The sequence below is a fragment of the Phodopus roborovskii genome, unplaced genomic scaffold (assembly GCF_943737965.1).
Source record: "Phodopus roborovskii unplaced genomic scaffold, PHOROB, whole genome shotgun sequence".
NCBI classification, from domain to species: Eukaryota; Metazoa; Chordata; class Mammalia; order Rodentia; family Cricetidae; genus Phodopus; species Phodopus roborovskii.
Window position 1 is genome coordinate 7099897 of NW_026126639.1, and position 26252 is coordinate 7126148.

General features: G+C 43.4%; 1 protein-coding gene across 1 annotated transcript in view; it reads right to left on the minus strand.

Moving 5' to 3' along the window:
- Positions 1–25233, minus strand: part of Ipo8 (importin 8) — a 50116-nt gene extending 24883 nt beyond the window's left edge. The window contains exons 1-12 of the mRNA XM_051173368.1: positions 24965–25233; positions 17829–17910; positions 16234–16390; positions 13788–13946; positions 12427–12583; positions 8897–8986; positions 7346–7440; positions 6535–6619; positions 4304–4438; positions 3747–3846; positions 605–681; positions 204–320 (exon numbers count right to left, since the gene is read on the minus strand). Coding sequence (XP_051029325.1) covers positions 204–320; positions 605–681; positions 3747–3846; positions 4304–4438; positions 6535–6619; positions 7346–7440; positions 8897–8986; positions 12427–12583; positions 13788–13946; positions 16234–16390; positions 17829–17910; positions 24965–25048 — 1338 coding nt within the window. The 5' untranslated portion in view covers positions 25049–25233. The remainder of the gene's footprint in view (positions 1–203; positions 321–604; positions 682–3746; positions 3847–4303; positions 4439–6534; positions 6620–7345; positions 7441–8896; positions 8987–12426; positions 12584–13787; positions 13947–16233; positions 16391–17828; positions 17911–24964) is intronic.
- Positions 25234–26252: the final 1019 nt, after the last annotated feature.

Consider the following 26252-nt stretch of genomic DNA (forward strand, 5'->3'; position numbering starts at 1 on the left):
AGACAAACACCCACACACATATAAAGTAAGTAAAATAACAAAAATGAATAATGGGAGCCACAGAGGAAGAAGACACCTCACCCTGGCCTTCAAAACACGTGTGTATACACATGAACACTCACATTATCACATATACACTATACAAATACCCTCCAACATAGGGGGGAAAAAAAGAAAGAAAGAAAGAAATTGATAGTCTTAACCTTCAACAAAATCTCAGCCAGGGAACCAATCACATGCAGAGCTCCATCTTTCTTCCTAGGGTCAAAGTTCGGGTCTGTTAGTATCTGATAACAGAACGCCATCATTTTTGGCAACACCTAAAGAAACAGAAGAGTCCATTTCAAGTTGCATGAATCTCCATCCTGTCACCACCATGTTAAATATGATGCACATTTTCAAATTTAATTTTCAAAATTAAAGCATATTTACTGTGCTTTATTCATCAACTGTAAGCTCAAGAGAAAGGTATCAAAGATACTTCAACCTTTTACTTGGGGGGAAAAAAAAACCTTTAAAATGATAGGCTGTAGGTAATAATGATAATGAATCGCTAGAGCGTCAAGCCAATGCAAGCTAGTTTTCATTGCTGTCAGCTGTGTACCTCTTTCCTTTTCTTCGCAGCTGTGTACAAGAGGTTTTGGGCTGCAGTGGTGGGGGAAGCATAATCTTCAAAAATATCTAAAACGTCAAAATGAGTCTTGTTAATAAAAAATACAACTCTTTATCACACAGACTTCAAACCCGGCCAGTGGATTACGGAATAAAGACGCTAAGGTCGTGGTCCCAGAGTTCTCATGCACAATCTGATCTAATCTGTGGTTTAATCTTCAGCAAACGCCATGTGTTCAACCTTTCAAGCGGTAAGATTAAAGAAAAGCAATACAGCTCAGATACACATTTCTCTCAACACAGGAATGTGCTTCACCTCTATCAAAATGCAACAGAAACTTGCTCAGGGTGTTCTATGTGCCGAGCACTCCTCTAGGAATTAAGAGATAGAGGTGGCATGAATGAACTATACAGCAGGTAGGCAGAGGGAAGATCAGGGGAGGGTTCTAAGGAGGGCCTGGCATCCAACAGATCATGTGCTGAATGCTGAAGTACTTAAATACCACTTAGTACCATGAAAATGTCCACAATTTCACAACAATTTCATTAAGAATTTGAAAAGTTGCCAGTGGCAGTGGTGGTGGCGGCATTTGCCTTTAATCTCAGCACTAAGGAGTCAGAGGCAGGTGGATCTCTGAGAGTTCGAGGTCAGCCTGCAATACAGATCAAGTTCAAAGACAGTCTGGGCTACACAGAGTAACCCTGTCTCCCAAGTCCCCACCCCCAAAAGTAATTACTCCACGCTGAGGACTACACTATAACTTTACGCTAGGATTCAATTCCTCTGGTATCCCACTCATAGCTGAAAGCCCCGCCTCTCACAGAGGCGGAGTCACAGGTGCACAGGGATGCAAGCTTGTATCATTGGCCTTAGGCTTCCACGGCATCAAAGCCTGAGCTCAGGTCAGCTTTCACCACATCTAAACACACTGTTCTTAGGACTGGTACAAATCTGATTACAGAATATTATTTTTAAAAAAAAACCGTTTTAATATTAGTCAGTACATTTAGACAGGAATGCAATAAATTTCTTTCTAGTGGTCCTTTGAAAACACAACACCTGTGTCAATTGACAGACGAACCGCTCTATCATGCCAGGGGAAAACTCCTCAGTGACTTTTCTCAGTTACCAATACTCTTCTAACCAACTTATAAATTAAAAAAAAAAAAAAAAAAGAAGTATATGTATATGTGTATGAGACTTTGCCTTCATGCATATCGGGATACCCCATTCATGCCTGATATCCAGAGAGGCCACAAGAGAGAGTCAGACCCTCTGGAACTGGAGTTAACAGATAGTTGTAAGCCACCTTGTGGATGCTGGAAATCAAACCTGGATTCTCTGGAAGAGCAGCCGGTTCTCTTAACTGCTGAGCCATCTCTCCAGCCCCAGTTGGTGAAGTGTGTAATTACTCAGTAGAGCAAGTGGCTGAGAGCAAACATGAAAGAGCTTTGTTTATTATTGCATTATAGCATAAAAAAAAAAAAAAAGATGCCAGAATTAAGCCTGGCTGTGGTGATGCACACCTTTAATCCCAGGACAGCTGAGCAGTTAATGTGGATGTCTCAATGGTTAAGAACACTTGCTGCTCTTCTAGAAGACCCAAGTTCAGTTCCCGAGCACCCACACCAGCCAGCTCACAATCATAACCACAGTTCTAAGGAATACAATACTCTCTCTGGTCTTCTCAGGCATCCACACATACATAAACTAAAATGTTTTTTAAAAAAATAAAAATAAACAGTGTCAGCCATCTGAAGAACGGGTAAGGGTTGGAGGTTAGCTCGGTGTAGACCTATCACACGTGGAGCCCTAGTGTCAGCCGTCTGAAGAACGGGTAAGGGCTGGAGGTTAGCTCAGTGTAGACCTATCACACGTGGGGCCCTAGTGTCAGCCGTCTGAAGAACGGGTAAGGGCTGGAGGTTAGCTCAGTGTAGACCTATCACACGTGGAGCCCTAGTGTCAGCCGTCTGAAGAACGGGTAAGGGTTGGAGGTTAGCTCGGTGTAGACCTATCACACGTGGAGCCCTAGTGTCAGCCGTCTGAAGAACGGGTAAGGGCTGGAGGTTAGCTCGGTGTAGACCTATCACACGTGGAGCCCTAGGCTCACTCTTCCAGGCAAGACGGCACATCCCTACAAATGCAGCCCTTGGAAAACTGAGTCGTGAAGACTGCCAGGAGCCTAAGGCCACGTGAGACAGGGGAAGAGGGAAGCAAATCCTGCACAGGACAATGACTTTCGAAGGAGGGGGCAGAATGGAGAGAGAATGGAGATGCTCAATGTCCTTCCCTTGTTTTCCTGAGAGGGAGAACGCTCCTCCTGCAATCATTCAACGTCCCACGAGGCGGGCCCTGGCAGGAGTCAACTTTGGAACTTTGGACACCTGGCTCAACAAGTGAACAGCAACTTTCTCACAGCACCTTCAACATACCTCAGTTTTAAAATAGCAGTCTTTACTTCAACATTACTGAAGGCAGACTAGACTAGTGCCAATCAAGACCAGGAGAACATAGAAATGAGGAGGGGAAAAAAGAATATAAAATAAAGTAAATAGATATGGTAACTAACATTCCTGCTCTGACACATCTCAGCTCCAGGATACACACTTACATATGATAACATCTGCACAGGGCTTTACCCTGAGAAAGGGCGAGTCATTATCAGACAACCTACTCAGCTCAACAGCTTCTAGAAAGAACCAAGCCAAAAAGATCCCCAAAGGAACTGGGTTATACAGAGTGAGGCCGATAAAGGAAACCCTATTCCCTGGTGGAATGCGTAATCCAAGGGAGATGGAAGCAAATCAAGTTGAGGTGCTTCTGACATATACAGGGACCCAAGCCTATCCCAGAATATGAGTGCTATGCAGTAAAACCACAGAAAAGGTGATCCCTCCATGTCATCCACACAGCCTGGGTGACAAACCACTCGACAAGGACCTTAGCTCTGCCAAAAGAGATGAACAAGGCTGCTTTCCTCTCCAGCACCCAACGGCATCAAGCTCCTTGGTGAAGAATACATCAAACTTTTTCGAATTTCAGAGTTCACCGTACGGAGCAGAACTGCTTAGAAATACAAATTAGGCATGTTTACATGACCAGGAAATGCTGAGGGAAAAGTCGTCTCAATTACCAAACTTCATCCTTATGTATTCATATGGATCTTCTTGCCACAACTCTTCATCCTCATCTTTGTAACACATCACAGAAAAAATCACATCTTCAGAGATATTCTAAGGTGGGAAACAAACAAAACAGTTGGGTTCAGGCCATCCCAACAAGACCCACAACATTAGTCTTTCCAGAGCCACAGTAATCCTTCTCAGCCTGCATTCACATCCAGATAAGACAGCAATAGCCGAGCACTCGGGCTGACTAAACACTTAAAAGCTGAAGGCTGGGCAGCTTTCAAAATGTTTTCACACAAGGGTCAAGAAAACAGAGCAGAAGCCAAGGCTAAATAAAATGATTATCACCTCACTCCAAGCCTCCCAACCCACAATCCTGAAGATCTCTCTCTCTCCTCAAATGCTTGAACTTTGGGAGCCCTTCATTGTAAGACTGTACTTGTTAGTAATTATTGTTAGTGGAAACAGAGGTTAAGTAGAAAACAGAGGACAAAACAACACTTCCACTTTCTCTAGAAAACCCAACTTAACCAACAGTGGTAAGAGAGCCACCAACACTAACCTGTATATGTGGCTTCATCTGCTTCCAGGTCACAGCATGGACAACCCCTTGGTTGAGATAGTTGAATGCTTGCTGTAGAACACGAGGGGCTATATATTCTTTCTGCCTGTACTGGTCTAAAATTTTTAGTAGTACCTACAGGAAAACAGGTGGGGGTTGGGGAGATGAACACAGAACAATTACCACATTAAAGAGCAAAGGGGTGCTTAAGACATGACATAAAATACTGTAGAGATAGTGATTTGGGGGAGATTCTGAGAAAGCTCATGCAGACAATTTACTTTTGAGATGCTACACTGAGCTAAGAGATATCTCACTGACTTCTAACCTATATGCTACTCAGAATAGGTCTACGTTCTAGTCCATGGCTAGTGTGCTTGTTTGAATGAAAACAGCCCCCCTGCAGGCTCATAGGTGTGGCACTATTAGGAAGTGCGGCCTTGTTGGAGGAAATATGACAATGGAGATGGACTCTGGGGTTTGAGATGCGCAAGCCAGGTCCAGTGTTACTATCTCTTCCTGCTGCCTGCCAATCCAGATGTAGGACTCTCAGCTGATATAACCAATTATTCTTTGAAATAATTAAACTAGATCCCTAACTAACCTTCACACCAAAATAAACTCCAGATAGGAAAACACTTTGACAGTTAAAAACCCTAAAGCATGGAGTTCCGAGAAGAAAATATAGCATGTTTGTATTTTATAATGTCAGGCCACAGACAATCTATGTAACATAACACAAAGTTGACTTTTCTTACGGGCCGATCACATTCTTGCTTATAAGAAAGAACCTTGAGAAGCGGCTGTGGCGGCTCAAGGGCCTTTGGGGACAGCACAAGGCCCCTGCTTCCCATCACTTCACTGTGCGTCAGGCTTCAAGTGCGTTGCTAAATCTTTCAAAACATGCACAAAACTTATAAATCAGAGTATGAATTGTATCCCACTTACCTAAAATCTAGATTAATTAAGAAGTACAACTATCACTTAGAAACTCCTGCAATGGCAGCTGAGAAGATGATATTAAACAGGGCTGTCCTGACGCAGCTGGGGTTCAAACACCTGTGGTGGCCGTGTCAGAGGAGCAGCAGGCGGCACCTGACTGCAGGGGATCAGCCCACCAGCACCCACCGCACTGATGGGTGAATCTCGGGTGGGCAAGGATGTTGCCCACTGCCATTTTCCTCTGGTGTCTGGCATGGTCTGAATGGGTGTGGTCCTCACCACAGCAATAGGGGAGATTCAAGACAGCAGCAGCTGACAGCTCTGGCCAGTAAACTAATTCTAAATATCAAGAGTATACATCTTGGGTAACATTCCTGGCAAACCCACATGGACACGACATTCATTTTTTAATACAACTATACTCATGCATGCGTAAATGACACTAGAAAATTCTAAACACACTTCAAGAGACATCAACATTACGACACTTCTTGAAGTTTAACAGCAGCAGAGCAGAGCCAAAGACACAACTGAATATCTGGATAGATAATTTCACTTATTATTTACTAATTTCCCCTATAGAGGATCTCATGAACACCATATCAAGTACTTTTCAGAAACTGTTTCACCGTAAGTACTTAATTTCAAATTACTGAGAGATTTATGAAAAACATATGAACACCTTCTGTATCATTGAAGCCTTGGATTCTGTCTGATTAAGCAGTCCTGACTTTCCTACAAAGGCCCTGGCACAGCTAATTACTAACTATCATTTAAATACAAAATAGCAAACATATCATGATTCAGTTGGCAATATTTGATGCACCAATCAGAGCTCACTGTCCTTTGCAATTTTTAAAGTTTTTAAATATTAACATCAACAGTCTCATGAGTTCCACGTTTCCCTTATGTGGAATGGATACTCCACCCTCCAAGAACATGTGTATGTTCTTACCTGAGAGTATTCATTGATATCTAAGCTAGACTACTCTGGAGATAGATTATTCACCATGCATAAGTCTTCAAACAGGCAAGGGGAAGCTCAAAAACTGGTAAGAACACAGAGAGGTCTGCATCACCCTCTGAGGCGCCCCCCCCCCAAGTCCATGAAGGCAGCTCTGGTGGGAGCGTATGGGCGACACAGGGCTCTCAAGCTGGTTGCCCTGTGCCAGACTCCCACAGCTGCCATTTCATCCTCTGTGAGTGTGTGACGAATTACCATGTAAGCAAGCTACTTTAAAACAGGTAGAAATGGCATTCCTCTATTCTAAAAGCATTAAGTTTATTACCTGCTGAATTCCTACTGCATAGGTTTTCAAAAAAAATTCAGAAAATTCAAAGTATTCTTTCGTGACATTTCCCGGGCTTCCATACCTTAAAATTAAAAAGAAAGAAATATCTAAGTACTGTGAAGTTTAAAGATACAGCATCCTTGCTAGTTTAAACACAGATATTAAAAGATGCCGTCCACTGGGCCAGAAAACTAACACGTGCTCTTCCTCCACAAGATACAATATGAATCAAGAGGAACTCTTTTGAACAGAAATTTCTAATTTCTAAATCAATTAACTCCTAGAAGGAATAAAAATGTTATACCTAACATGTTTTCAATAAAAGCCTTTAAAAATAAATTTGACTTTCTTATGTAGCCAAGTATCCATGTGTGCCTTCTACATAAATTCTGAATATTTCCGGTTGGGGGGGGGGGGTAAAAATTAAAAGGTTTCCATGTTTTGTACAGAGTAGAAAAGAGACAGAGAGGGCTACCTACTTTGTTATGATCCCTAGGGCAGTGGGCACAAGCCTACTTTGAACAGCTGGTAAACTTTGCCCTCTGTGGGTTTTGGGGTCTGGTTTGGTCTGGTTTTCAGTTGCATGAGACAGGCCTCCAGCTCACTACGTAGCTGAGAATGACTCTCCATCCACGACCCCCCTTCCCACCACACACCTCCCTGCGGCTTAGGATAGAAGTGTACATCACTAGGCCCAGCTGCTCTCCATGGTTTTAAAGACAAAACCATCAGGGAGCGACTCAATTCTAGCATACCCAATACCAAGACACCGACTGTGGCACCGTTAAAACGGTAAGTGGAGTAATACCGCTCAAAGAGACGGGCGACGATGTGCAGTGCCCACTTCTTACACTTCCACCACACCAGCTCTGGCCGGTCGTCCTCATCAATCTGAAGAGTCTCCTAAGATGGGGAAGAACATCCAGATCAGATTTTTCCCTATGCTGGTGAACAAAAACAGCCTAAGTTTTGGTACAGATGAAGTCATAGCTATTCAAAGCGAGCCTGCTATATGAATATACACTCTATCTACTTTACAGGTGGCTAATTAAGAATTAAGTGAGTTGGGCTGGAGGGATAGCTCAGCCGTTAAAGGCTAGGCTCACAACCGTAAATACAAGAGTGAAGCGAATTAAGCAAATCTTTCCTGGCAGTGCTGGTATTCCTACTGATTTTCAAGAGAAGCAGAACTCTGGGAGGATGAGAAAAGTTCCCAGTTTTGATTCGGTCAACACAAACAAGACTGTTGGCAAAAAATCACTGAACTGTTTATTGCCTACATGGACACATTAAAACTTGAAATGTTTCACATATGGACAACGGAGAAGACATGTCAGTATGATTAGCATGTGAGAGTCCTTGGTCTCAACCCAAATATGCAAATAAATAAAAGATACAGACAGAAAGAACAGTGGATTTCAGGCCAACTCAAGTTAACTTGACATATGGAAAGGCATTACTGTTGCTACCACAGATCACACTGAGACACTTTTACCTGCGAAACAGCTGGTTTACAACCAGTGTGCACTTGCAGCAATCACTTTCAGCCATGGTTCACTAAAGTACACGCTTGAGCACTGTTCCTGCTTTGCGAGGTCTATCGAAAGCCCAACACTCAGGAAGCAACCTCTCTGCCACTGAATCCACCCCACCCAGCACTTACATCACATTCTTAAGAGATAAAAGCTTAAACATTAAAACTACCCAAACATCCCAGCAATGAAGCACTACATTAAAATGACAGTACAAAAACAGTTGAGGGCCAGCAAGATGGTTCAGTAGGTAATGGTGCCTACTACCAACACTGATGACCTGAGTTTGATCCCCAAGAGCCACAAGGTCCTCTGATCTCTACATATGCAGCATGGTGTACTTCCACACGACATACCACCAACATACACACACATGCACACACACTCACTGAGTACTCTAACCTACACATACATCATGGTGTACTTCCACATGACATACCACCTACACATACAGACACACACTCACTAAAAAGAAATTTTAAAGGTGGAATAAAAATTCATTTTAAAAATAGTTACAACCAGAAAAGTATTAACAATATTTATATTTCATTTTTGATGAAAAATAAAATATGAAGGTATAGCTACATATACTATTTTTATAAGTAAAATTCTAAATATGCATGAAGGGAAAAAAAGACTAGAGAGATATGTAGCAAGGTTTAAAATGTTTTAAACAGCTTAAGTTAAATATAGTTACTGTTTTAATATTCTTGCTGATCTGACTTTCTAAAAGTAAGCATTATTAATTATGTGTTACATTATTTTACTAGCTAATATGATAGTGGAGTTTCGTTTTCCAAAGAGCGCATCTCACAGCCCCGACATACCGGAGGGACCGCCCTGTCAATGATGGTCCGAAAGATCTCCATCCACGTTGTCATGGTCTGGTGATTGACCAGCTGAAGAGGCAGCGCATACTAGGAAACAGAACAGCAGCAGACAGTCATCATCATGCCCACACAAGCCAGCGCTTTCTATCAGGTTACAATATACAAGATAGCTAAACTGGAGCAAGAAACAGCAACTCATGATTCAGCCTAAAATTTAACTTTAAAAGTCCATAATCAAATACATACTGGGGGTGGGGGTGGGCAGGAGGCAACAAGGCCTCACGTATGCTAGGCTAGCCCACAAGTCTCCCAAGGGTGACCCTGAACCCCTGACCCTCCTGCTCCACCTCCCGAATACTGAAATTACAGGTGTTTGCCACCACAACTGTTTTATATAGCACAGGGGACCGACCCCAGGGTTTCATACGTCCCAGGTAAGAACTCTTAACACCTGGGCCTCTCTTTTTGTTTGTCAAGTTGATCGGTTGGAAGTGTTTTGAAACAGGGTCTCTTGTAAGCCAAGCAGGCTTCAAATTCCTTATGGAGCCAAAGACAGCTGTACAATCTTAATCTTCTCACCTCTACTCTGAAAACATGAGGCTCACAGACATGTACAGCCTATGCCTGGCTTTTATATACAAGTCTTTTAAATTTAGAAACATACATGTCATTAGCTGTTTCTCTTGTCTACCTTTACAAAGAAAGATTTAATGTCAATAATGTCCCATTTATTTCACACGATTTCATTTATTTCACGACTTGCGTCTTCGTGTATCAAACTTTTAATTATAAGCACTCTGACAAAAATCTTCACCTCAGGAGCTCACAAGAAACACTTTTTAATTCCCATCCTCTAGTGTGTGGCCTGCGATGACTATTGCTCAGGCTTCCATCACCTCTGCTGTGCCTCCATGCTACAGGTAACGGCCTCCGTGCCCACTGTCCTACTGTCCCTAGCTAAGAGCTAACGGCATAACCCTAAGAGAGACATCACTCTGTCTCACAGCGCTCACACTGTGGCTGGAAAGCCCAAGTTCAAGAACAGGAAGAGCAGGAGGGGAGAGAAGCCGCTGTGGATGTTAAGTTCACACCTACGAGCCAGACACAGTGGCTCACACATGTAACCCCCTCACTCAGAAGGCTGAGGCAGGAGGCCTGCTGTGAGTTTGAGGCCCCCCTAGACTATACAGTGGGAGTCTGTCTCAAAAACAAAACAAACACTACTTAAGACAAAATAATCAGTCTCACTGCATTAGACCTTTGGGAGCAGGGGCCTTCTGTAACCCAGCCAGGCAATTTTCCCTTTCATCATGATTGCAATTTCACGACTCACTTTTATTTATTTTTTTTTTTATTTTGCCTCCAATGGAGCACATTACTGTATTTATACATAACAGATTACCAAAACAGTTAAAAGATGTTAGAGAAGTTCATCTTTTGTTTTTGTTTTGTTTTTATGTGTTTAAAAGATATTTTTTTTTTTCCTGTTAGTAAGCCAAGCACATAAGGAAACCACAGAAACCTCATGACCAGAGCCTTCATGTTACCGACCAGCGCCTGGCTCTGTTTACCCAGTAAGAAAGGCTAGTCCAGCCCCAAATACATTGTTGTTGCAATGCCCCAGTGTAAAGTAGGCAATGCTGAGGGAGATATCTAATTCTAACTCTACAAGAAAAGCCATGAAGCTTTCTTCCCAAACACCTCAGAAAATGTGGAGGAATGTATTTCCCTGATATTCTACTTTCTTCTCTCTTGTGAGATTTCCTTCCTTCCTTTTATCCTGAAAAGGGGGGAAAAAAAAATCTGCCTTCAACTGGCTTTATTAAACAATTATGAGGCAACATGAGGTGGCTACACTTTTAATGCAAGCACTCAGGAGGTAGAGGCAGGCAGATCTCTGTGAGTTTGAAGCCGGCCAGGCCTACAGAATGAGTTACAGGACAGCCAGGGCTGGCCACACAGAGAAATCCTGTTTCAAAAACTAAAAACAAAACAAAGACTTGTGAGAGGAAACTTTATTATAACCCTAAAATAGTCCAAAGGCACCCAAGCCAAATAAAACAAGAAAGAGCCCATTCCAACTCCCCTGCTGCCTCCCAGCTCAACAACCACCCTCCTGCCACAGGGACTGTCAAGAAAGAAAGCACAGGGGAGAACTTTAATCCAGCATCACATTTAGGCTGACCCCACTTCTTAATTACCATACTAGTACCCTTTATAGTTCCACGTAAGAAAAGGGGATTGGCTTAAATCAGAGAAAACTTGTGCACACAGATAAGCGCTGGAAAAGCCAGAGAAAGTTAAACACACAACTGATCTCAACACGGGGAGAAGATATTTAGCTGTTTTTCCTGGAATGCTGGGGAAAATGTAGTTTATAACCTGGTAATGCTTTGCTGCCTGATGGGCCAGGATCTGCCCTTATCCCCCAAAATACTGTGTTTGTTTATCCCAGACTTTTCCCCCTAAAACCTTGAGCTTTACTTCTAGGCCATGAGACTCATCCTTGTGAGAGATGTCACCTGTACTTTACAACAGCCTAAGTGACGTCTGTGATATCTCAGGGCCAGGCCAACAGGCATTAAGTTTACCTCAGTTCTTATCCTGAGCAATGTTTCTAAGACAAGAAACCATCTTACAGATGAAACCATATACTTAGTACTTTACTAAGAACTTCAATGTGAACATGTCTTAAGCTTTGCCATAGTCATGGGGCTGAGTTAATTCTTATATGAATACTTTTTTCCAAAATCGTGCTGTGCTTAAATATAGCTAAAGTAAAATGATCTGGGTCAGACTCCAAGAAGTTTTGGCTCAGCACTGGTGGTTACCAAAATCTGGCTGAGCTGAGTTTCATTTTTCTCTGACCATGACCATTTTCCCCTCCTGCTGTAGAGCCTACAGAGACCCTCCCACTAAAATGAGCCACTAAATCTGTGTTGGCTTGAAGTTGGCTAAAGAACAGGAAAGGGCATCAGTGTGATTTCCCATGAAGAAGGACTCTTTGTTTCCTTCCTCTCTTCATACAATCACAACCGACCTGCAGAAGGGCACCTTGAATCTAAGCTCAAGCAACTCCTGGGTTCTTTATGACTTGGAACTTTAGACTAAGAAAACAGCCACAGACACCAAACTGAACCTGCATAACCAGTGCTCATGGCTGAGTTAACCTCTGTGAGCCTGATTCTCCTAAGGTAAAAAATATATGATTCTGGGAACTGGAGAGGTGGCTTAGTAGTTAAGAGCACTGGCTGCTTTTCCAGAGGACTCAGGTTCAATTCCCAGCACCCACATAGCAGCTCACAACTGTCTGTGACTCCAGTTCCAGGGGACCTGGCACCCTCAGACAGACAGACACACACACACACACACACACCACACACACACACACACACACACACATATGCAAAACACTAATGCACATGAAATAAAAATAAATAAATCTTAAAAATATATGATTCTAAATAATGACATTTCTACAAGGTAGACACAAATAAGAGGCTCCATGCTTCTGAAGTAGAACTGACCTGAACGAGAGCGTAGAAGATTTTCAGAATCTGTTTCTGCAGCAACACAGAGTAATGGGAGGCATCAGGAAGTAACTGCAGGATTTGCTGCTGAATTCGCGGCAGAAATATCTGCATGGCTGCCAGGAGAGGCTCTCTTTCCTCTGCTTTCTTGTATCTACATAAGCAAAGACAGAGAATAAAGAAGGTGATGGCGTTTCTCCTTTCCCAATGGCTAGGAACAATGATTAACCACATAAAGTCAGAAACATGCAAAATCAGGCTTAAATGTTCTATGTAGCTGCTGTAGTAACGTTGGAAGGAACTTTGAGAGAATAAAGCCTTGGTTCAGGCACACACAACACCTTTCTTAGAAGGTTGGGACTAGTTTAAGGGTCCAAAACTGAAGACCTCCAATCCCAGATCTTGGGAGATAAGTCAGAAAGAACATGATTTCAAGGCCAGCCTGAACCTGTCTCAAAATGCCAAGGGCTGGAAATGTGGCTCACGTAAAAGGCCCTGGATTGGTTTGCTATGCATCAATGAAGGAGGGAGGGAGGGAGGGAGGGAGGAAGAAAGATAGAAAAGTCCAAGACTAATAATTTTATATGGGAAGTTTTCTATTATTTAAGTTAACTCTTATCAAACCATAATTCATTCTATAAAATGAAAGCTGATCCACTAGCTTAAACATCATATTGTACAGCAAATAACAGAGAAATTTTTCTCATATCATCCTACATTGAGAGTGGATGTACCTTGTAAGCCTGGGTGCTCTCCATTCACTTCTACTGTGGCCAATCTAAAGTATTTTCTAAATAGAAATTCCATAAAACTGTCTCAACTATCATCTTAAAGAAAGAAAATTACCTGGGCTGTAATCTCAGCATTCAGCAGGCTGAGGCAGGAGGATAGCTATGAGTTCAAGGCCAGCTTGAGCTACCAAGTTAATACCCTGTCTCAAGACAAAGAGAAACTAAAGGATTGCACATAAAAAAGCAGCGCTATCTTAAAACCCAAAAATTATCATTAACTGTCATCAGAGTCTCAACCCTCACCAGAAACTTCCATGGAAATGCCCTGAGGAAGCTCATCATTTTCTACCTTTTCTCACCAGGAAAGTATCCGATTTCTGTAAGTGAGGTATATCTACAGCAGCAGCTAAAGAAAGCATGTTACACTGCACAGTATGTCACTCATCACCTCAGAAATCATCGGTGTGCACCAGAAAATATGAGTGCCGCTGAGCGACTGCATCAAGTGAAAGCATCAACCTTGTTTGATTCGGCATTTTCCACAGTGACCGGACCCCACAGCAGACCGCTCTATGGGCCCGACTCCACAGGACACTGGCTCTCTCTGGCCAGTAGAAATGAACTTACTCATAGGTCTTCACCAGCTGATACAGGCATAGCAAACTGCCAAGCCAGCTCCCACTGTTTGGTGACTGCAAGTAGTAGTCTATCTTGTCGACCACTGCAGGCCAGTGGCCAGGAAAATCATGTCTGATGATGACTCGGAGACACATTGTTAACTGGACTCTGCAAGGCAAGAAGAAAATGCAAACAGTTAAAGAGTATTATCCACAAAAGAACTACGGATAGTCTTATAACGTTCTCTAACTCCCTTTACACCTACAGTCAGGCACCACTAAGCATGGATAACATTGAGAAACATGTGAACACCAGATCATCTAGTTGCATCTAAGGGGATGTATTCACATGGGACACCACTGTATATATTGTTAACCTCTGCAGCAAAGGACTGTATATATGAACGGTGTGAAGAAAAGTGATCGTGTTAAAAAAACCTTCTCAGTGACTCAATCTACTGAAAATAAACAGAATGGGGGAAAGTCCTCACATATATAAAAACCTTCACCTTATCCAAAAAAAAAAAAAAATTGGGGGGGGGGCCGGGGGGGGGCAGTGTTCAAGACAGAGTTTCTCTTGTAACAGCCCTAGCTGTTCTGGATCTAGCTCTGTGGCCTTGAACTCCTGAGTGCATGCACCACCACCACCTGGCATCCACAGCTAAACACTGAGCAGGAACTCCTGGAATCCAGTTGCAGAGAGGGAGGAGTGATAAGCAAAGGGGTCAAGACCAGGGTACAGAAACCCACAAAGACAGCTGATCTGAACAAGGGGAGCTCATAGACTTCAGACTGATAGCTGGGAAACCAGCATTGGACCAACCAGACCCCCCTGAATGTGGATCTCAGTTAGAAGGCATGGGCAGTCTTCAGGACCTTTCACAGTGGAACCAGGATGTATCCCTGGTGCATGACAAATGACTTGACAGATTTTGATGATCCCTCCTGGAAGGCCTCACCCTCCCTGTGGAGTGGGTGGGGAATGGGATTGGGAGGGGGGTTGGAGGACATGGGAGGATGGGAGGGAGAGGGAACTGGGATCAATATGTACAATAAGAAAAAATAATTTTAAAAAGTAAAAAAAAAAAGAAAAAAGAAGAAAGAAAGAAAATTAACCTGACAAAATCAGGACCCAAATTATAGTTTTTGTTTGGCTGTTTACTTGTGAGAAGGTTTTATGCATCCCAGACTGATCTCCAATGCAATATGTAGCGGAAGATTATCTTAAACTTCTGATCCTCCTGCTCCTACATCCCAAGTCCTGGGATCCACACGCGGACCACTACACCACACTAAACGACACTGTATGCAGTGCTGGGAATAACCCAAGCTCTCAAGCTAGGAAAGTCCTGTACCAACTGAGCTACATCCTCAGTCACAAGATTCCAAATTGTAAAAAAAAATAAACTAGTATTCAGTTGAATATCCAGTAACTCAGATCCACAAAAACTGGAAAGACTTAAGCAGCATATTGTATCTTCCTTATGGTACCAAATCAATTTCCTCTGCAATACTTTTAGACAAAGCATCTTCGGGTGGCTTTAGGACTTGGGGAGAGAAAAGCCACAGAGGGCTGTCTCAGAATAAACAGGGATCCTCTGTCTACTGCCAGCAGCTGTTTCTTTAAACAACACTGGCATAAAGTATAGTCAAAACTTCATTTTTTTAAGATTTCATCTTGAGATGGTCCTCATGGTCCATTTCTCACTCCAAGCCAAGAGCAAGACTCCCATGTTGCTTAGAACCACTGGGAGATGAGGAGACCAGGAAGAAGCGTCTTCACAGATGAGCATGCAATGGTTCTGAGAGGCTCCAGAACACGTGGGCAACCCTTGAGAATAAGGATGCTGCTCTTCAGTGAGCATGCCTGTGCTCTCCCAGCTACGAAAATTAACCACACACCAATTCAACGCTTGTTCTTCCTGTTGCCAGCCTCAAATCTCCTTTCTTTTCCTCTATTTTCATCATAATTGCACCTGACTAAACAGTCTCGCCCACCAACACTGCTTCATCTGTTGCCCTTCCCCTTCCACTTGCAAAGAAACCTTCATTCCTAGATCATATGTTGAATCAAAGGTGTTTCTGTTTTAAGATTGCAAAATGCATGGCTCCACAGCTATGCTGTCCAACTCATGGAACTAGAAACTTATTTCCTAGGCTGGAGACATAGCTCAGCTGGTAAAAAGAATGCATGAGGTCCTGGGTTTAAGTTCCAACTCTACACAGAGCCATCATGGTGGCATGTATACTCCTGTAATCCCAGAACTTGAAAATGAAGACAGGAGGACTAGAAGTCCAAGGCCATCACTGGGTCACATAGTACACTTGAGACCAGCCTGACATACACACCTGTCTCAGAAAAAAGTAAAAGCTACACACACACACACACACAGCTGAAGGTCAGTGCCAGTCAAGGCCAGCTGCCTCCTCAGATCACATAGACAGGCACGGCCTACCTCACCAGATCAGGGGACCGAATAATCCCCTCCACAATGCTGTCCCGTATTTGCTGTCGGTCATTCTCGTGGATATTGAATGGAAATATCGCTTCTCCTGGTGGAGGCTCCCTGTCCGGCCAGTACTGTGTCACCATGTTCTTCAGGTAGATGGCAGCTGATTTTAAGAGGAAAACAGATGGGATGGAATCAGGAAGACCACTTCAACTCAATCTCACATCTCATGGAACACAAAAGCTGGACAGCCTTCCATGTGGGGTGCAATGCCCAGCAGAGATGGAAAACCTCACAGGTACAAAGGGCCAGCTTGGGAAGGGGAAATGGGAATATCTCAAGAATGTCTCGTGGGAGTCAAAGCAGGAGCATTGCACCAGGCTGGAGGACACCCTAAGTGACACAGAATGACCTGGAAACCACATACATGTTTTCAAACTGAGCACAAACACAGGGACGTTGGAAAACTGTTGGGGAAAAATTTTACTGTGCACTGTGAAAATGTGTCACTCTGATTGGTTTAATAAAAAGCTGAATGGCAATAGCTAGGCAAGACTCCCAGGCACAGAGGATGCTGGGAGAAAGAAAGGCGGAGTTGGGAAGAGACACCAGGGACACAGAGCAAGCAGCATATCATTAAAGGTAGCCAAGTCACATAAAAGAACATAGATTAAAAGATATGGGTTAATTTAAAGTTGTAGAAACGAGCCCAAGCTATCGGTCGAGCTTTCATAACTAGTAATGAGTCTCCATGTCATTAATGGGGAGCTGACAGTCCCTGATGACAAAATCCGACTATGGATACCTCCATCACCTCCCTTCAACTCCCCCAGTGACTGAGAGGACATTTCCCTCCCATCTTCATTTCCTCTCTATTTTCTGCTGCTATTACTAATCGCCCTGAGTCACATCAGTGATGCCCTATGAACATGGGTGTATGGCCATCCACTGAGGCATGGACTGATGGGAGATGCCATTATGTATATATGTTTCTCATACTGGTTAATAATAAAGCACTGTTGGCCAATAGGAAAGGAAGATAGGAGGAACTAGGAGACAAGGAGGAAATAGGAAGTAGTAAGAAGGAGTCAAGATGGAGAGTCTGGAGAGAGCTGGACGCCAGCCGCCTCCCCAGTAAGAGAAGGCCATGTGAAAATACATAGATCAGCAGAAATGGGTTAATAATTTAAGGCAGAGCTAGCCGATAAGAAACAAGTAACCGGGCCAACAGCATTGTATCAAATACAGAGTCTCTGTGTATTATTTGGGGCTGGCGCGGCGGCAGGACAAGACCAGCAGTGGCCGGGAGGAAAAACCCATACTTCTTACAATAGACAACTTATCAGCAGCCACACATCCCCAAAAGACAGTGACTCTCTCCTCCAGCAGCCATCAACTGCCAGCAACCCTGCCCACAGAGGTGGGGCTTTAGGGGTCATTCCTGGGATCTATGCTGGAATTTTAACTGTCATGATCTTGTACAAGTCATTTTTTTTAAGTTTTTTTATTATTATTTTTTTTCATTGAAAAGGTTTAGTACAGCACATTATAACTATTTAGATTTAAAGTAGAACTCTCATTAACTTGAAAAGACGACTTACCTGCCTGACGAACTGGGAACTCCACATGGTCGGAGACTATGATCTGAAGCAAGCTGGGGGCAAAATTAATAATCTTGTAGGACTGAAATTACAAAGAAATGCTTTGTAAAAACAGGGCATTCTGAAAACCTACTAGCACCATTACAGAATACATTCATTACTGTCCAAATAAAAGAAAAACCATAAACAATTAAAGAAATTCTGAGGTAAAATGAAGATTATGAAAATACTTTTAAGAGTAAAAAATTCTTATAACTAATGAATAAAAAATATGTATGAGTACTTTTATGATGTTTGACATATATTACCAAAATGCTCCCCTCAAAGTAGTAGGTAGCTCTTCCACAAGAACCTTTAAAACTTCAAAATCTTATTACTATTTTAAATGATACTTCCTGTTACTCAAGATCCTTTTTGTTGGCCATTCATTTCTTCTACGAATTTCTTATACCCTTTTTCCTTTGAGAGGGGAATATTTCATTTTTTATTAATCAACTCTAAGAGCTACTAATGGATTTACAATCTCTACCTTTTATTTGACCTTTGTGGTAGCCAATATTGATTGTCACAGTGACAGATCTATATTCACCTCTGAAACAAGCCTCTGGACATATCTGAAGGAAGTCTGTAGTAGAGTTAATTGAGATGGGAAGACACTCTTTACATGTGGGCTGAATCAACCCATGGGCCAAGGTCCTGCACTTAAGGAAAAGAAGCAAGCCAGCTGACACCAGCATTTAGCTCTCTCTGCTTCCTCACTGCGGACTGCAGTGTAAGTAACTGTTTCAAGCTCTTAATGCCTTCCCTACCATGATGGACTACACCCTCAATAACAAACCCTTCCTCCCTCAAACTGCTTTTATCAGGTATTTGTTACTAGAAGAAGAAAAGCAACTAACATAACCCACTCACCACAAATGTTTCCTCCCAGATTATCTGGGCTTTAGTTTTCTCGATATGTATTTTTTGACAAACAGAAAACAAAATGTCATCTTCAGAAAACAGAAGTCCAAACATTGGGGTGGGGGAGATAGAACATGATTTTTTTAAATTCCATGTGCTATAGAGAGGATGGTCCTGAGTGGGACAGTGCAGCATGGAGCACAGAGGATGGACACTGCTAGGCACATTCTCAACATCATGATGCCCAAGAGTCCATGCTAATAACTTTCTGTTCAACCTGCTGCCTGGACCACTGCATGCATAGGCTGTTTACTCTGATCTGCTCCTGAGTCTGGCCATGGGCACAAACAACACAGAACCCATTCCTTCTGACCATATTTACACAGATGTCTAGTATTGAACATCCCACAGCCCTGCACATCCCTGGAGCTCTGCTTAACCTGCCTACTAGCATTCTCAGAAGTCCCAAAAGTTCTCAAGGACAGAAACCAGACCTTGAACACCTCGTAGGATCCATTCAGCTTGTCTTCTAAAGCCTATATGGGCAATGTCACTGTTTGAGACACAGCTAAGTTAGTAAGCCACTCAATTTTTCCATAGATATAGATATATATAGAGAGAGGGGGGGGAGGGAGGTGGGTCACTCGTGTGTGTGTGTGTGTGTGTGTGTGTGTGTGTGTGTGTGTGTGTGTGTGTGTGTACCCATACCCATGTGGAAGTCAGCAGACAACTTATGGAGTCTATTCTCTCCTTCCATCTTTATTGTGTTCTAGGGATGAAGCTCTGGTCATAGGTTAGGAAAGCCAAGCACTTTTACCCACTAAGTCATCTTGCTAACCCACTCAATTTTTCAATCTATTTTTATGTGTATGAGTGCTTTGTTTGCATGTGTGTCTGTCTGTGCACCACATATGTGTCTGGTCTCCACAGAAGTCAGAAGAGCAATCAGATTCCCTGGAACTGGAGTTACAGATGGTTGTGGACCACCATGAGGGTGCTTGGAATTGAACTCAGGTTCATTTTTAACAAAGTTATCATTCAATTTTAACAATAAAGACTCAGGAGCCAGATGTTGGGGTGAAAGTCTGATAGCTCATAGAAAGCACCCAGCTGACCTTCCTCCTCAGCTGATGTCCTAGAAACCTCTTCCTTCTCCTACAGCATCTCAAAATAACTCTTTAAAATGAAGGACCCTGCCTTCTACTTCCTGTGTGTCCATCTGTCCTCCTGACTCCCTCTTGCCCTATAGTTTTTTTCTTAATAAAACTATGTTCACTTCCTGTCAACTGGTTGCTTGCTCCTCTTGACCTACGGTTGATTTTATTTAATGCTGTTTACAACATTCAAGCAGAAAGCTCTAGGATTAAAGGTGTGTGCTAGGGCTGAGCCACATCACAGCTAGAAACAGGTTTTTCCAGTAATTAATGCAATCTCAGTGTTCACAGTGTGATCAAATATCCTGCAGCGCCTCTTAATTGCTAATCTCTCTCTCTCCACACAATTTTTTAAAACAACTTCTCCAACTGGGTGTGGTGATACACACTTTAATCCCAGCACTCATGAGGCAGAGGCAGGTGGATCTCTGTGAGTTCAAGGCTAGCCTGGAATAGAAACAAGTTCCAGGCCAGGGAGGACTACTCTATCTCACAAATAAGTTAAAAAAAAAAAAAAAATTAAAAAAAGGTAAATTCCTTTTTATCCATAATTTAAACTACAAAACTTTTTAAAGTAGCTTTTTTAACAGCAGGTGTGGGAAACGGGAGAGATGGCACAGTGTCATTAAGAGCACCAGCTGCTCTAAGGACCCAAGCTCGGTCACCAATACCCACATCAGGTGGCTCACAAACACCCCTAACCCCAACTCCGGGGTATCCAATACCCTCTCCTGGCCGCCTCAGGCACGCTCGAGCACTGGCGTGTACACACACACACACACACACACAAATAAAAATGAATATGTTTAAAACTACATGAAATCCTGTCTCAAAATAAACAGACATGAGGACTGGAGAGATGGCTCAGCCATTAAGAGTGCTTGCTGCCCTTGCAAAGCACCTGAGTTCAGTTCCCAGCCACCCACATTAGGTGGTTCATAACTGTCCGTCACTCAAGCTCCAGGAGATCTGATAACTCTGGCCTCTGCAGCCTGCATTTTATGTGTACATACCCACACACATTATTAATATATATGTATTCTTACATTAGATAGACAGACAGACAGACAGATAATTAAGAATAAATCTTTTTGCTGGGCAAGGCAGCACATGCCTTTAATCCCAGCACTTGGAGGCAGAAGCAAGTGGATCTCTTTAAGACCAATGTGGTTTATATAGCAAGTTCCAGACCAGCCAGAACTACACAGCGAGACCTGGTTTAAAAAAAAGAAAGAAAGAAAGAAAAAACGACTTAACAGCAGTTTGTTTGCTTTTTGGTTTTTTTTTTTTTTTTTTTTGGGTTTTTTTTTTTTTTTTTGTTGTTGTTGTTGTTGTTTTGTTTCCAAGACAGGGTTTCTCTGTGTAGCCCTGTCTATCCTGGAACTCATTCTGTAGACCAGGCTGGTCTCAACCTCACAGAGATCAGCCTGCCTCTGCCTCCTGAGTGCTGGGATTAAGGGCATGTGCTACCACGCCCAGTTTAATGGCAGTTTTTTTTAAATGAGGGAAATATTAATATTGCTTTAGCTCAGTCTTCTACAACTTCAACATATATATTTTAAAAATAATTTGGATTTGTAGCTTTTCGGATAGTGAAAGATCTTATAAATAAAAATCAAACATCTACAGTTTATTACAATCATAAAAACTGACTTCAGTTCTTTAAAACTCTTACATAGACACAAAATAACCTATTCACCTGGACTAATGAATGCTACTTACTAAAATTGTTGCCATTGAACACATTTCAGAACTGCTGTTTTGCAATTTGTTTGGCCATTTTAAGGAACTGTTGAAACCTTGACTTCTTTGGTGATTTGGCCTATGTTAACTTGGCAAGCTTAAACATTTAAGGGCAAATGCAAATGCATTCCCAGGCCACTTCCTTCACAATAATACCCCATCATTGTTCCTCTTTGGGCTTCAAGTGTCTAACAAAAAGATGACTCATTCCTCAAAGACTTCGTGGGTACATTTGTTTTGTGTCTGTGAAGCTTTCTGAAAATAAACTGTTGTGTTTCTAACTTAAATTCTACGTTTTATGAAAACTCATACAATGCCAAGACTTGAGGTTCCTGGTCTCTGACCCACTAATCCCTCTAGTCCCCAGCTGATGGGCTGGATGAACCTTTTCTCAACTTGCTGTTCCCTTTGCTCCTGCCCTGTGCTTGGCCTGTCTTTCTTGTTTCAACATCCAGGTCTCCTCAGAAAATGACCACCCCATCTATTTATTCCAATACACTTGTAGGCTGCTCTCTGCAGAACTCCTAACCTGTCTCTCCCAACTAGCATGTGGTCACACCAATGCCTAGAACACAAATCAGCAAGTAACTCATCATTCCTAACAGCAAACTCCCTTAAAGGGCAAAGAAAATAATGGACGATTAAGGATGTGGCTTGGTGCATGCCTCACACGTGTGATACTAGACCCAATAAGCACCACCACAAAAAGATAAAACATAAAACAGGGATTCCAGAACTTGGTAATGAAAGCAAATGCTTTTAGGCTGAGAATAAGAGTCCAATGGTAAACTGTTAACCTAGCATGAGCAAAGCTCCAGGCTCAATCCCCTGTACCACCGAAAGAAATAAAAAGCCAGGCAAGGCAGCATACACCTATAATCCCAGCACACAGGAGGCCGAGGCAGGAGGAATAGGCTCCATAACAAGACACTATCTCAAAGAGATGAGGGATGAGAGGAGGGGCAAGAACAGGAGTAAATACACACAGAGTCCCAAGCTACAGAGTGAGCACCACACCAACCACACTTAGGGGTCTCAGGAGGTAGAGACAGGAGGATTCTCAGCTACACAGTAAGGTCAGGCAGCCTGGGCTATATGAGACCCTTCCAGGGGGGAAACGTAAAAGAGCTAAGCTCTAACCCCTTACAGTAGATGCTTATTTACTCATGCATCAAGACAGGTGCTACGGGACAAATATGCAAAACCCATACCAAAGTCACACCTTATTAATGATAAAATAACATCGTATCTAATTTTTCTACTCCAAGCACAAAAACATATTGAAAGCATAATACAATCCAAAACAAGACACGGAAATGTTACCCTGTTGTTTTGGGTTGGTTTCTGTGGTGCTAGGCATGAGCCTAGGGCCTCACACTTTAAAACGTTAAGTAACAAAGAAGATGGTCTCCGGCGAGATGAACAGATAGGGAGCAGGGAAGAGTAAAGACAGAATTTGGATTAAAGCACTATGAAGAGGGCATGGAATTGAGCCTCTCCCGGTCCTGCAGGCTTCAAGCCTTTTCTGATTCCAAATATAAACTGCACTTATGTGATGATGAATGAGAAGAAAGCAAGGTTTGGTTATGGGCAGAAAGTATAACATGGCATCCAAGTTCCATTCCCTGTTATCACTATCAAAGGGACATCTTGCAACACGGTGAGAGAGGTGTCAAACAAAAGCCTCCCCTGCGCACACCAGCAGGTTCTAAGTCCAGCCCGCAGGGCAGTCTTACGAACTAAATCCTAATGACTGTTACTAGAGGCAGGCAGGACTCTACAAAGTCCAAGACTGGCACCGACTTTGTCTCTTACTCTAGGGTGACAGTCTTTTCCTTTTTGAAACATCAAAGCATTTCATTTTTGGCCTTTCATTCAATACAACTTTGTGTGTATTAGGATTACAGGCTTGAGCAGGGCTGGAAATCAAATAGGATCTCAAGAATTCTTGGTTAAACACTCTACAGCAGAGCCAAGTAGACAGCAACAGGATCTCAACTCTCCTTCTTATCTCTTAGGGACCCTGGATTCACATACACCTCAAACTCCACACAGATTTTTCAGTTAATATCTCTTTAAAAGATTCAAAACCCACGTGCTTTTTAAAACTCAACTAGGACAGACATCCTGGCCAAGGTGTATCCTTATACTTTAGGAGGCACAGAATTGCCTCGGGGAGCCAGTTAACATACAAACTTGCTCCCACTACCAGCTTTTCAGAATTAATCAGGGATGTAGCCCCATAATCCCCATGCCCAATAGTTCCAGAGAAGCAGAGGCTGGCCCTGGAAACTCCTTAAGATCCACTAATTAAGTAATAGCCCTTCACACTTGTAGCAACTTCAAACATCTGTCAAGCCATGCAGGGGGATTTTAATTTGTTCTTTTTAGTAAGGGGCCCGTGATCCCTCTTACAAGTGCAGAAGCAGAGCTTATGATTATTACAGTCTTGAAATGTTGGGCTAGATGTGGTGGCACACACTTTTAATCCTAGAAGTCTAGAAGCAGAGAGGCAGAAGCAGCAGGAGGATCTGAGTTCCAAGCCAGCCTGTTTTAACACGCTGAGTTCCAGGCCAGTCACAGATGCATAGAGAGACCCTGTCTCAGAAAAGAAAGAAAAAGACAAAAAGAAAGAAGAAAGGAGAGAGGAGTAGGGACAAAAGGAGAAGGAGGAGGAGAAGAAGGAGGAGGAGGAGGAGAAGGAGAAGGAGGAGAAGGAGGAGAAGTTGATGATGATGATGATATTGGGAGTAACACTGGAACAATGCCAAGACTGTTTAGCAGAATGGAGAGTGGTTAAGGGAAAGTCTCACACATTTCAGCATTGGGAAGAAATGCCTCAGATGGGTATTATTGGACCAGTCTTTGACAAGATACATGATACATAGGAACCGTATTATTGGACCGGTCTTTGGAAAGATACATGATACATAGAAACCGCGTGCTCTTCCTAGAACCCTCTCTGACAGCACTGCCCAGCGCTCCAGCAAAACTCTGCTATGATCCACACAGCCAGAAGCAGGCGAGAGGCAGGGTTTCCAACAGCAACACCTGAAAAGGGCGGGTCCGGAGAAAAGCTAGCTCAGCTTTGCTGAATTTTCCCACCGCGTCCCCGCGTAAGCGCGCTTCGGAAAAGAAATCACACCCAAAGCACACTGGCAAAGGCTTCGCAGCCTCTTTGTACTGTCCAAGTGGGCTGGGCAAGTGCACCAAGAAAGGACCGGATGGCCAACAGGTGCTCCAGCTGCTCCGCAGGGGTCCGAGTCTCAGGCTGGGGTGGGAGGAGGGAGAGAGGGAAGGGAGAGGAGCAGGAGGACGAGGAGGCCCGCTGCTCACCTGGTTAAGCTCAGTCTCGGCCGCAATCCTCAGCTTCGGATCTATGGTGCCCTTCAGCGCCTGGATGATCCGGTTGAGGTCCATGTCCCCGGGCGGGGACTCCGGCCCCAGGGCCAGCAGGCCGGGTGGCAGCCGGGGTGTCTCTTGGCCCCCTCGGGCCGCGTCCGCCACAGGGAACCACCTCACCCCCAACCCCTGCCGCCCACACCGCCGCCTGCCGCTACTTGCTGCGCCACTCTGACTCCGCGCCCCCTGTCCTCCCTCCTTCCCCCCCACAACTCTCTCTCCATTCACCCTTTACGACAGCCGGTGGGAGGCGGGAGAAGAGGAAGAGGCGACTGCTTTACGACAGCTTCTTCCCCTGGCGCGCGTAGCGCAGATTCCTGTGGGGGACGCCATGATGCTGTACGGAAAACGCTCCGGACTTACAACCGGCCTTGCAGCGCCGTCCTCCTGCAGGAAGTTATGGTTTTGTGGGAAAGGCGCTCTGATTTGTTCCACCCCTAAACGCCCGCAGGCGGCCGCCATGATGCTGTACGGAAACCCGAGCCTGCCCACCCACCGTTGAAAGCCAATTTAGTTGGCCTGGCATCTACTTACAGTTGCTGCAAATTAGGCGCATCTAAACCGAGTGATACCTTTTGTTCAAGACCTCTGGGAATAACATTTGAGCTTTTTCAAGACAAACTTTCTGGGACCTTGAAATCATGTAGCCTACAGACGAGGATTCCTTCAGTGTATAAGAGCCACGCTTTATCTTGCCATTCATTCATGGAACGTTTTAAAAATGTGTTTAGATATCATATTATGACAATATGAAAGGGCTCCGTTAATAAAAAGGCAATCGAGTATACGTATATGTTCTTGGAGTGTAAAAACACAGGGGTAAAAAAAGCTATATGACTGGGAGTGCCAAAAATGTCCAGATTTTCATCATGAAAGGCAAGAAGGGTTTACACTATTTCCATCCACAACTGCAACACATAGAAATACCAGCAAAATTTTCCTGTGCTGAACCCAAAAGAAGGTTCTAAGCACACACAGTAGAAATGACTGTGGGCAAATGCTGCTGAGGGGTTGTGATCTTCCCAGGGGCATATACTCAAGATATACTGGTTCAGTTAACTGGGTTTTAAGAAGATAGAAAGAAAAAAAAGTCGATGGTGGTGGCACACTCCTTTAATCCCAGCAATCGGGAGGCAGAGGCAGGTGGATCTCGGTGAGTTCCAGGTCAGCCTGGTCTACAGAGTAAGTTCCAGAACAGCCAAGGCTTCACAAAAAAATCCTG